The 12,780-nt window shown below is 36.9% G+C and overlaps 1 protein-coding gene across 1 annotated transcript; it reads right to left on the bottom strand.

Annotated features, from left to right (window-relative positions):
- Positions 1-1,105: 1,105 nt before the first annotated feature.
- Positions 1,106-11,833, bottom strand: LOC143876510 (ent-kaurenoic acid oxidase 2-like). The gene is made up of 8 exons (XM_077378211.1): positions 11,168-11,833; positions 3,968-4,445; positions 2,447-2,710; positions 2,260-2,349; positions 2,093-2,171; positions 1,880-1,986; positions 1,640-1,761; positions 1,106-1,314 (listed from the first exon to the last, which is right to left on the bottom strand). Exons 1-8 carry the CDS (start codon positions 11,398-11,400, stop codon positions 1,209-1,211), a joined length of 1,479 nt encoding a protein of 492 aa, XP_077234326.1. The 5' UTR covers positions 11,401-11,833; the 3' UTR covers positions 1,106-1,208.
- Between the last annotated feature and the right edge of the window lie 947 nt (positions 11,834-12,780).

Here is a 12,780-nt window from a genome sequence, read left to right as displayed (position 1 = left end):
AAGAGTTTAGTGGTAGAGGCACGTTACAGAATAACGCTACCCTTAAGATAGATTATCGCCCCCACCACGCTTGGTATGCAATCGGGATCTCTTACGACCTATCTCCAGGATACAACACCACTATCTTTGTCATTGACGGTGTGCATGCACCGGCTCGGACCTTGCGAACACAATCTATGCCGAACAAATTGCCCAAATGAAACCAAAGCTTGCAAAGTCTTGAAAGCTTAAAACTTTTAAAATTACCAATCAAGAAGAAGTGAACAGTAGTTTTTTTTTAAAAAAAAGGAGAAGAGACTGTGTGCATCTCACAAGAGGAAGAATGTCTTGCTTTATATACACCAAAGAAGGGTATATGGCCAATCAACACCTCAACGTCTCTCTCATTAAAACCAATTCATTGCAATAAATAACAACAAAATGCAAAATGTATAAAATATTAAAGAATAATAAAAGCTAGCAAAAACGTTTGAATTTTGATTCAAAAAGTCAAAAGTCATAAAAGCTTTAAATGATTAAAATATCCAACAGTATCTTCGTCGTCATCAATTCTGGCATTTTTCTCCACCACAAGATCAACCTTCTCAAGATTCAACTTTTGTTCGTCTTTGCGAAATTCCTTGATCGTCTTTGTTCAATCCCTCCATAAATTGTCGTTGACCATCCATCAATTCCAAAACGAGTGCTTTGATCTTTCGAAAATCGTCACGCATTGAATCCAAAATCTCCCATGTTTTAGCCATGGCGCGGCATCGACGGCTCTGGTACCAATTTGTTACATGCCTAATTGGCCGTAACACAAACAAACAAACGGAAAATAGAAAAAGAGGGGGAGAGGGGTTGATTCGAGGCAACCGGAGCTCCTAATGGCTCGATTTGAGAGGAACCATGACTCTCCAAGAACAAAGTTTCCTTTGTTGCTGTAAAATTATCTTCTTCTCATTTTCATTGAAATACAGATACTTAAATACAAGCACAAAGAGAGTGCCGCATCATCAACCCATTTACCCACTAACATTACACACAATAAAAACTAACACCACAACCCTAGCATAAGTAACTATCTAATAACTAATTTGTAACTACAGCACATCCACAAAAGGAGTAAAACCAGCATATCATGAATTTTATCGCAAACTTTTGAGATGACGAAGTCTACATTGGCTGAAGTCTTTTTTTATTACAATACTTTTTGGCATCTTTTGTTTTTACACAAATGGCGCTGATAGCTTCATAATTCTTGCAAGACAATTATCTGTGGGCCTCGGATGCGGTAAGTACCTTGTTGGGCATTCCGGGTTAACCCGCTTGACCCTGCATTTGAACAGTCAAATGCTAAATATGACAAAAAATAGGAATAGTATCACATTACAAATGGAATAATAGTATAATACATCAGATAGCATCGGTGAAAATTAAATATTTTTCTACAGTGGTTAGTTATGATAGGACATATTGCATAAACTTGAATTCCACAGGAATGATGAATCTGCCATTGATTTTTTATTTTTTCTTAAATAATCAGTATTTTTAATCAAGAAAAAAACCAGATAATGTTTTGGCCATGGCAAGCTAGGTAATAATTTGAATAATCCTGTCATTCGGAAGAACAAAGAGTAAAGTTTATAATATAACTCACTGATAATCGAGGAGAAAATAGTGGAGGAATATAGAGATCTCCATCTTGGCAAGATCATTTCCTGGGCACAACCTGCTTCCTGCTCCAAAGGGAATGAAAGATCCTACTTTGGGCACGTATTCCTGGACCAATTTAGGCATATAATATATAAGTTTTTTTGGGGGTTCGGTAATATATAAGATTGTAACTACATATATGCTAACATAAACACACATGCTGTAGAAATATCATTGTACATACATCCCATCTGGATGGTTTAAACTCCTTTGGATCAGGGTAAACTTCACTATCCATGTGAACATTCCTGAACCAAATGAGAACTTTCCAGCCCATGGGTATAGTATAACCTGAGAAGGAAACACAAAATCATCACTTAATCTTTGAACCACTCCTTAATAGCATGGCTTCAATCAATAAATAAACAGTTGCTACATAGTTTAAGGATAAACTTACCGCTGACATTGACGTCTGAAGTTGCCTGTCGGAAAACCATTGATGAGATATTAACAATGCGTAAAGTTTCATCAATCACCTTCAAAATCAAAAGCAATGCCTTTAGTGCCAACATTCTAAATAAGAGCCTCATGGCCTATTGGATAATTGTTATTGAAGCAAAAAACCTTTGAAAGGTAGTCCATTTCTTTAACTTCCTTAAGAGTTAGTCCCTTCTGCGTGGCTGGTCTCTTCCTCAGTATCTTCTCTTGCTCTACCTGAAATCAAGTGGAAAGATGCAGTTAGGAAGTGCCACCAAAAATCTTAAGAAAAGGAACCAAAGTTGCTTTAATATGTGCTGGAGTCCAAAAACACCTTGGCTTTTTCGTAAGTTTCTGGATGTTCTTGCAGGAAGACTGTAGCCCACATGGTGATATGGCCAGAAGATTCATGGCCAGCATTTAAGTACATAACCAAAACATCGATGATCTCCTCATCTGTCAATCTCCGGCCATTTTCGTCTTCAGCATCTATTAGAGCATCCATCATGTCTTTCTTTGCCATTGGTACATTTCCTGCCCTCTTCTCCCTTCTTTCATCAACAACAGATTGAAGAATCGCGACCAACTTTTTCCGAGCCTAAAAATCAAGAAACTGCAAATTAAATCCCACAGAAAACAAAAAACATTGTCCAAGAGAAAATTGACATATTACTGGGCAAAAGATAAGTTCAGTTGCCTGTCGTCCTAATCCACATTACTAAGACATTATTAAGATCCATGTACGTTCATTTAACTAACACTCGGGCCATTGGAAGCTTAGCCTACAAGTACTTGACAAATCATTAACATTGTTTTTCTACTCTTTTTCTGCAGGTTACATATCAGGGTTATTTATTGATGTTTTGTTGTGTCCAGTGTAAAGAAACTAGATGATATACTTGTAATATTGTGTAATACTTGTAAACCACAAGTAGAAATACTCATTAATGAAGGAAGGTAGCCTTAATCACGTTTTGGGATCTCTCTCCACAAACTACCTCCACTTCTCCTTTGTGAGACCTCTTTTTCCTGGTGTTTCCTACATATTGGTGCCCAAGTAGTATAATATTTTTGTTTCTGGGTGTTCGGATTTTTAACGACAAAAATAATACAGGCAGAAAATATAACTGTAGTGACTGTCACATTTCAACATTAGGAGTACCGCAAGGGAATGGGTGGCGTAATTATGAATTAATGAACCTCTGAATCTTATGTGAGAAGATAGGAGTCCAGTAATGCCGATCTATGTGATTCTGGTGTTTTGGAGCTCATTTGATGCTCAGTTTCTTCTTCACAAAAACCCGTGGATTTCGTTTTCAGAAGCTTAAACAAAGTTCTATTATTTGAATAATTTCAACCTGATTTGTGTGAGTTATTTGAAAGATCCAGATTGGAATGTCTGTACTCTGTACCCTTGAAGATGGGCTGATATTTCACATACACTGACAGAATGTGGGAAGTTCAAATCTTTTTTAACTCCAATGTATCATGAGGTGAGTTTGCTTTCGCTTACCCAAAGTGGAACAAAAATCTTAAAGATGGATCATAGAAGATCACAGAAGAAAATTAGCTAAACTAATTAGTAGTGAAGGTCCAATAGCCTTGAAAATTCAAGTTTGAGAGAGACTTTTGAAATTTGGTTAAAAATAAATAACTTCATAGGACTCTTTTCAATGAATATGTTTTATATGTATAGTGATGTCGGATACTGAATTGCTCTACTTTTGAGCAACACCCCATCTTCTCTAAAACTGAAATACTACTGGTATTTTCTAAGTAAGGATTAACTAAATGATTTACTGGTTAACTTTGTAGAAAAGAAATAGTACAAATGTAAAAGAAGCCTAGAACTCACCTTGAGAGCTCTGTTGTAAGCAAATCCAGGTAGATTAATGGCCATTGCTCTTACTCCATAGTTCAGAGCTGTATATTCTCTTTCTAGATCCTCCATTACAGAATTTCCCTCAGAGCTGAGAAATATATATGTAATTATCCTGAAAGTAAGCCTTCTAAGCTCAGTCAAGAACTCAATTTCCCCCATCACTGCCCATTTCTCCAAGGTAGATTTTACAACTTCTTCAATAAACTTGAGATATAAAGAAAGTGCTTCATGGCCGTTGACAGGAGCCGACGTAAGCCGACGGAGCCACTTGTGTTCTTCATATGAAATTCCGACAAATGATTTCCTTCCTATGAGTTTGTATGTTGATTTTGGCCAACCTGGTATGAAGTGTTCATCATCCATAAGAACTTGCTTGCAAGTTTCTGGTATTGTAACCATAATGGTTGGGCTTCCAAACATGAATGCCTTGTAAATTCCAGTGCGATTGAATCTGCAATTTCAAATAAACAGAAACAAATCTTCTGAGTGAACAATTTCAGTACTTGCATTTTAGTTTCAAATAATCAAATTTCTATTGACAGAATTCATAAAAATTAGTCACTCTCTTAATTATTTACTAAATGTATATTATCTGTGTATTTGGTAGGGAACTCTGTGTACTTTAGTAATTGAAGGCTCCTTTATATAAATTTTGGAGCAATATCCTCATAAATACAAGAGCTGATTGTAGAACTTTCTCTTATTTTTTCATCACATAAAATAGATGAATTTACCACGAATAGATTCAAACTCTTGATACAGTTAAATGACTGAGAAAAAATGCAAACTGTGAAATTTTTTCAAATATGGAAGAGGAAATAGAATAAAATGAATTTGAAATGTGGGACATTTTCATTTTAATTGTCAATCTATATGCCAAATCTCAAATTATAATGACATGAAGACACGTGTTTTAGAATTGTTCCAAACAAGTGTAGCAAAGTAGGAGTATCTTTTCAATTAAAAACACTTTATTAAATGGCTTCCACATAAGATGGTCCCTAACAAATAAATGATTGGGATCATTAAACAAAGACCTCTCCTCGTAATATACTATATATTTTGAGTGTATCAACTGACAAGATATTATTATCAAGGGTGCTGATATTTGCACTACCATGATTGATAATGGGACGAACTCACCATGCCTTTTCTTTTTAATTGGCTTCTGAGAGCTTTTTAGGAATTACAATAACCTATGACAGCTGTTTAAATAATAAAAGACAAGGTGAGTTCGCCCCATTATCAAAATAGTAGTGCGGATATCAGCAACCATTAATAATCTTTAAAGATATATCAACATTATGTATTATGCATCATTCAGGCAAGAAAGTTAGCTGTGTGCATGGGTGTAAATGGATATTCGGAAATTCAATTACCGTTCGCAGCCGAATCCGTTTAAAGCGAATATTATCCGAATCCGTTTCAAGCGGATATTATCCAAATCCGTTTATGAGATATCCGGCTCTTAGCGGATGCGAATCTGGTAAATGGTATATCCGATCCGTTTAACATCCGAATCCGAGAAGTAAATCCTTTTTATTTATTATTAATAATATCATTAATATTTATTTTTAGTAATGACACACTATCTTTTGTTTCTATAAGAAATGTGAATATTCTTTTAGAAAAAAAATATAAAAACAAAAATAGCCCAAACCCATTCCATCAAAATAGCCCAAACTCATTCCATCATATACAAAAAAAAAAAGGAAAAACCCAAAGACCACTACCAACACTATCATCCATCCCCATCGCCTCCCTCTCTCTCTCTGCCTTTGTTTTAAAAGGAAGAAGAGGATCTCATATATTTTAGGATTTGAGAGTTAATTTTGTGAAGATAATGTAGAGGTCTAGTTTTAAGGTTTGGAAAATTCATTCGAGTAAGTAGGAGAAAAAAGATAAAGTGTTGCAATAAAATGTTCGAATTTACCGGATAAACGGATACGGATAATATCCGAATTCGAACAATATCCGACGGATACGAATTCGGTAATAGATATTAAATATCCGTCGAATTCGAATCTGAATCCGAATTCGGATAGTGTATACTGTAATCGAATTCGGATATAGCCATATCCGCTCCGAATTCGATCCGTTTACACCCGAGTGCATGGAATTAAAAAACAAGGCAAACACCAAAGAGCTGGACTGAAAAGCAATAATCACTAATAATAAGCCAGAGTGCCAATACCAAAATAAACCACAATCCGGTGGTTTTATTAGCCATTTTATATTGTTTCTTATGCAATAAATAAAGAAAATGATATAGGCACCCCCAACTTTTTTCTAAACTTTTCCAATTACCTAAGAAGGTGTTAAAAGAGATCAAACGGTTTATTAAACACTTTATTAACACTTTATTAAACACTTTTATAATTGATAGCTTTTTATATGGTGTGTTCCGATAAAACTCGCTTTATTAAACGCTTTTATAATTGACAGCTTTTTATGAGCTTTTATATGGTGTAAGCCCTTATAGTCCCTTATTTTTCAAAGAGTACAGTACGGTCCACGTCATAGGATGATCCAAACCGTCCATGTGGTGGAACACAATGTAAATGGTTTGTGCCCCAAAAATCATTTCCAGAGGATAAACCTTGTTAGAATATGTGAGATCCACCGTTGGATTAGGTGTAGATCTCACCGTTAGATCTTCTTGTGGGAGATTAGGCAAGTTGGTTAATGAGGCAACCCACTAGAATAGGCAACTAGATTTAATTAGTAAGTAGATTAGATTAGAATATTCCATCATTATCTCTTTCCATAGTCTGCTTGATCTCTTTCTATGTTTATCATGTATGTGCTTAATATAAGCACACCTTGAGCTCTATTGTAAGTCATCCAAGATAAGTGAAAATCTCCAAAATTCTTCATGGTATCAGAGCAAGAAGATCCAATCCGGGCCTGACCACAACAATGTTGATTTCGTTCTCCGGCGGACGGCTGCTATAGCCGTCGGCCGTCCGCCCGGTCTCGTTCGATCTCATTGATTTTTCTTTAACTTTAATTCAACCATTGCTTTATTTCTTTATTTTATCCTGCACCCCAAAACGCCATCAGCCCTTGTTGACCTCAACAATTCTTCTTTGAATCCCAAACCCAGAAGACCATGCTCACCTATTCTCCGTCTTAGAGGGCCATGTGTTGCAAAAAAAAAGAAGGAAAACAATTGATAGGACTGCCTCTCATGACATGATCTCTTCCTTCAAATCCTTCTTTCCCCGCCACTATCGTTGCAAACCCTCAAAAATTTTTATTTTTTTTTGAGAAATGATGATACGAGGCATGTGAAAAGAGAAGGGGATGGAAATCATTTAGATGCTAAAAAAAATCTGCAACTTCCCACATAAATGAGTGGGTTTGACGGCTGGTATTTTCACTCACAGCTTTTATGCAATAAACCTTGATTTGGCGATGGCACCCCCTTCCCTTATCATTTACCTTTTTCCAATCCATATGATTTTGATGGTGGCAACTATTCCAATTCCTTTTCTTTTTCTACTTCCCTCTTGCCTTATCATATGCGAAAAACGCATACCCCCATATTTGATATGCACACATCCTCTTGATAAAAAAATAATAATAATTCCTTCCAATGTCCCAATTTTTCTTTTGCAAAGTTTCGTATTTGCCGCAAGTCATTAATTGCCACCAATCTCTTCTTCTTTTTTTCTCTTCTTTGTTGCCCATTCCGGCATTTGTCCATGGTCCGACATTGCTCCATCGTGACCCATTTCTTGCCCATTCCGGCATTGGTCCATAGTGACCCATTTCTTGCCCATTCCAGCAATCTTGCCCATTCTGGCATTGGTCCATAGTGACCCTTTTCTTGCCAATTCTGGCATCGGTCCATAGTGACCCACAATTTTTGCCCATTCCAGCATCGGTCCATAGTGATCCACCTTTTTCTTGCCCATTCCGGCATCGGTCCATAGTGACCCACCATTTCTTGCCCATTCCTGCATTGGTCCGTAGTGACTCATTATTACTTGTCCATCGAGGCTTGAGTCTTCTCTAGGATCTATGATCCATTGGCTTTTATAAGCCCTCTTGGCGGCATATCAACAAGCGGCGTTTCATCAACAACATCAGGATATTATAACATCAAGGGATATTCATCATTAAAATTCGTCAGCGTGCTCAAATCGTAGGATTTTATTTTCCTATGGGAATTTCAAGTGGAGGTTTTTATTTTTCATATTGGGGATTTTTATTATAATCAAACGTATATTGATTTTCAATCCATATACGTTTGAGGGAGCATGTTAGAATATGTGAGATCCACCGTTGGATTAGGTGTAGATCTCACCGTTAGATCTTCTTGTGGGAGATTAGGCAAGTTGGTTAATGAGGCAACCCACTAGAATAAGCAGCTAGATTTAATTAGTAAGTAGATTAGATTAGAATATTCCATCATTATATCTTTCCATAGTCTGCTTGATCTCTTTCTATGTTTATCATGTATGTGCTCAATATAAGCACACCTTGAGCTCTATTAAATTATCCAAGATTAGTGAAAATCTCCAAAATTCTTCAAACCTAGCCCTCCGATCTATAGAGGTTTCAGGAACTGTATATTATGGAAACCTCCATAGATCGGAGGGCTAGGATTATCCTCTGGAAATGATTTTTTGGATACAACCCATTTACGTTGTGTTCCACCACTTGTACGGTTTGGATCATCCTATGATGTGGACCGTATGGTACCTTTTGAAAAATACGGGACTATAAGGGCTTACACCATATAAATCTCGATTTTTTATAGGGAAAACTACTAAAAACCCCCTAGATAAAAACGTGTCTACAATAATCCCCTCAAAATTTTCTTAATTACCAATAGCACATCAATGCCTTTTAATTTTTTTTTTCTTTTATCCACTTTACCCCTAGTTCTATATACTTAGAAATCCCTAAAATCTCTCACTTCACAACGTAAAAATCTCTCTTACGAAGGCAACATCTCTTGTAAGATTTAATATGGTGTAAGCCTGTATAGTCTGTTATTTTTCAAATAGTATTGGACGTGTCACACCGTAGTATGATCCAACCATTCATTTGATGGGCACACCCTTCTATGATCCAACCATCCATTTGATGGGCCACGATGTAAATAGGATGTGGCCCATAAATCATTTCCATAAGATAATCCCAACCCTCTGATCTATTGAGGAACTGAGTATTATGGAAACTGCTATAGATCTGGCGGTTTGGGATCATCCTTTGGAAGTGATTTTTGGGCCACAATCTATTTACGTTGTGGCTCATCAAATGGACGGTTGGGTCATACTATGGTGTGCCCAGCAAATGGACGGTATGGATCATCCAACGGTAGTGGTTCATACAGTACTTTTTGAATAATAATAGTCTGTACTTTTTGAATAATCATGGTCTGTTCGAGCTTACACCATCATGCCTTTATGAGAGAGAGAGAGAGAGAGGGGGGGGGGAGAGAGAGAGAGATTTTCAAAGGATTTAATTTTGCTGTGATGGGTAATGGGTAAAAGAAAAAATAAAAAGCTATTTTAGACTAAAAATTGTATCACTGGTGATTATGAAAAATTTGAAGGGAATCTAGTAGATATGTTTAAATCTCGGGAGTTTTTAGTAGTTTTCCAATGGAGGGTACGCATAAAGTTCAGTATTAGTATTTTCAAAAAAGAATGGGGCACACTTCATTGGATAATCCAAACAGCTCATTTGTTGGGCCACAACGTAAATAGGTTGTACCCCAATAAATAAATGAAAATGATATAGGCACTCTCCCTTTTCTTTTACACTTTTCCCATTAAGCCCTGTTTGGTTGCACAAAAGCTATCAAATTATCAATAACCAATTAGAAAACTGTTTATAATAAAGCCAGGAACACCCGGGTGTTCGATTTCGATATCGTGTACCTATCCTATATTTGATAATGGCACTCCTCTCTTTTTTTTTCAACATCTGGACAATATTACCCTCATTATCTGACACTTGTATAAGTAATCCATAAGAGGTAACAAAAAGACAGTTTAGTCATTTTCAAGAGAAAGTGGTTTGGCTCGTGCAAAGAAATGAGCTGATCGATGTATACGAAGTGCGAAATGGGGCCCACTTCCTAGTTCCTAGGACCGTTGGATTTCGATTGGATGGTGATAAGGCTCAAGAACGAACCGTTTCGTTTTTTTGGTAAGACTATCCATCCCCAGTACTTTTTTAGGTTTCTCTGTAAGCATCTGGACAAATTATTCCCACCACCATTAAAAAGAAAAAAGAAAAAAAAAGGAAATGTTATCAGCACTACTGCATTTTGATGAGAGCACTCCTCACTTTATTAAAAGTACGGTATCGCAGCGCACAATAGGATGATCCAAACTGTCCAGTAGATGGGCCACAACCTAAGTAGGTTGTGCCCCAAAAATTATTTCCATAGGTTGGTCCTAGCCCTCCGATCTACAGATTGTTAGGATCAACCCTCTAACATTCAGATCGGAGGGTTAAGATCAACCTATGCAAATGATTTTTGAAGCACAAACTATTTAGGTTGTGGCCCATCTAATGGACAGTTTGGATCATCCTATGGTGTGGGCCATACCGTACTTTTAATAAAGTGAGGAGTGCCCCTCAAAAAAATACAGTAGTGCTGATAACATTTCCCTAAAAAAACAAAAGATTAAAAGGAGAAATGAGATCCTTTGACAGGGCCCACCCTCCACAAATCAGTACGATCCGTACCATTCATCAGGTGGGCCCATCATCGAGAAGCCCTAGCTAAAGGACTTCTCCAATTGGACGGTCAGGATCATTAGGTGCGAACCTATTTTTGTGCTGTGGAATATTTACAGTGTGGAACAAATGGACGGTCCAGATCATATTAATATTACACGTGTAGACCTAGTCACTGATCTCATTGTCAGTGAAAACATTTGTATACTTCGTACCCAGAGATAACCTTGCTCTTCCCAGACATTGAAAATGACAAAAACAGTCCCTGAAACGATTGTGATGGCTTTAATAACTCCCAAAAAAAAAAAAAAAAAAACACAAAAAACTATCAAATCCCCCCAAATACCCATGACCCAGAAGGCCAGAAGCCTGTTAATCTTAAGTTTTAGAATATTAATGCTGCAAAGAGCAAGATTTAGCAAATTTCATCTAAGGTTATTGCAAGAACAAGAGAGAATTGAAACTCACCTGTTAACAAAGCTGGAAATGAAGGAATCAGGTTGTCCAGATTTGAAAGCTCTCAAAAAAGCCCACATATTTCCAACAAGAGGCCAACCCAAATCACCTGGAGGGAGAGAGTACCTCTTTTCTCCCAAGCCACTTTCATATAACCACACATTTACTCTCTTGAGTAGCCCGTAGAGAGCACCAAAACCACCTATAGCTACTGAGAAAAAGAGAAGAAAGGACCCAAAATCCATTACAGAGCTCTGACTAACACAGTCCCTCAGTTGGGTTTCAGAGCCATGTATATAAAGAAATCCTACTCTGAGAAAAGTAACAGGCGAACCTTTTCTTTTACAATTTACAGTAAATGCAGACTGAGTAGTCTTGTCGTTTTTCAAAGATTTCTATTTTTTTCTCAACTGAAAAAGGGTACTTCCTCGTGTGTTCCTCCAACTTCATGTACTGCATAAGCTCTTAAATGCAATGAAGAAATGGTAACGGAGAGGAAAGGGCTTTTAGAATTCTTCCAAGCAAGAAACTCAGACAATGGTAGATGAGTGTTTGATCAATTGAATGAATTAATTTGGGGAGAAGAAGGTTGTTCTTATAGAGATCATCACATCCCTTCTTCATGGCCTTTCAGCCGTCACACCCTTTCAACATGGCTATTCTTGATGTCCCTTCCCACTACCACCCTCTAATGGTCATAACCATTAATTCACTTACAACAGGGTTAAGATCTCACCTTTGATCATGGTGTTAGAATATGTGAGATCCAATGGTTGTATTGGGTTGAGATTCATCTTAGTGGTAGATTAGGCATGTTGGTTAAATGAGGTAATCCGGCTAGATGAGGCTAGATGAGGCAATTAGATTTAATTAGTGAGTAGATTAGATGGGGCAAGCAAAATAAAAATTTGATTTGGTGGTAAATTGACATAGGTAGGCTTGTTAGGGAAGTAGGTTAGATAGAGATTACATCTTTCAATATTCATCCTATAAGTGTTCTATTTAAACACTCATTAGTTCTTTGTAAATTAATTCAAGAATGAGTGAAATCTTCTTTGAATTTTAAACACTCATTAGTAAATTAATTTAAATACTCATTAGTTCATTAGCTAGATTGGACAAGTTGGTTAGATGAGGTAACCTAGATAGATTAGGCAACTAGATTAGATTAGAGGGATTTGTTAGGCATGTGCTCACTTTTCAGCATATTTTGTCTTATTGATCAATAATTCACCTGAGGTGTCTCCTCTCACATGCAACAGCCAGCCGTGAAATGCCTTTATGTGAAAGTCGCTAGCAAAATCCCTAGATTAGAATAGCCTCCTTTCATAGTTATTAATTAAAGCTAACTCGAGTCTTGTCTATGATAACTATGAAAAGAGGCTATTCAAATCTAATAACCTAGTTGCCTAATCTATATATTTATTTATCTTGTCTAACCAACTTGCGAAATCTACCTCCAAGATGATCCAACAGTGAGATCTTAACCCAATCTAATGGTGATATCACGTATTCTAGAAGAGGAGTATTCGCCCCTTTTTCTTCCTTGGGCCACCCCTCCAATGTATTTATGACTAGTGTATTACTTTCTCTACCTCTCTGTGGTGGCCTTGTGGTGGAATGGG

The sequence above is a fragment of the Tasmannia lanceolata genome, unplaced genomic scaffold, assembly GCF_043159265.1.
Source record: "Tasmannia lanceolata isolate RefF3 unplaced genomic scaffold, GAP_Taslan_0.1 ptg000005l, whole genome shotgun sequence".
Lineage (NCBI taxonomy): Eukaryota > Viridiplantae > Streptophyta > Magnoliopsida > Canellales > Winteraceae > Tasmannia > Tasmannia lanceolata.
The sequence above is the reverse complement of the archived record's forward strand: the minus strand, read 5'-3'. Positions and strand labels throughout refer to the sequence as shown.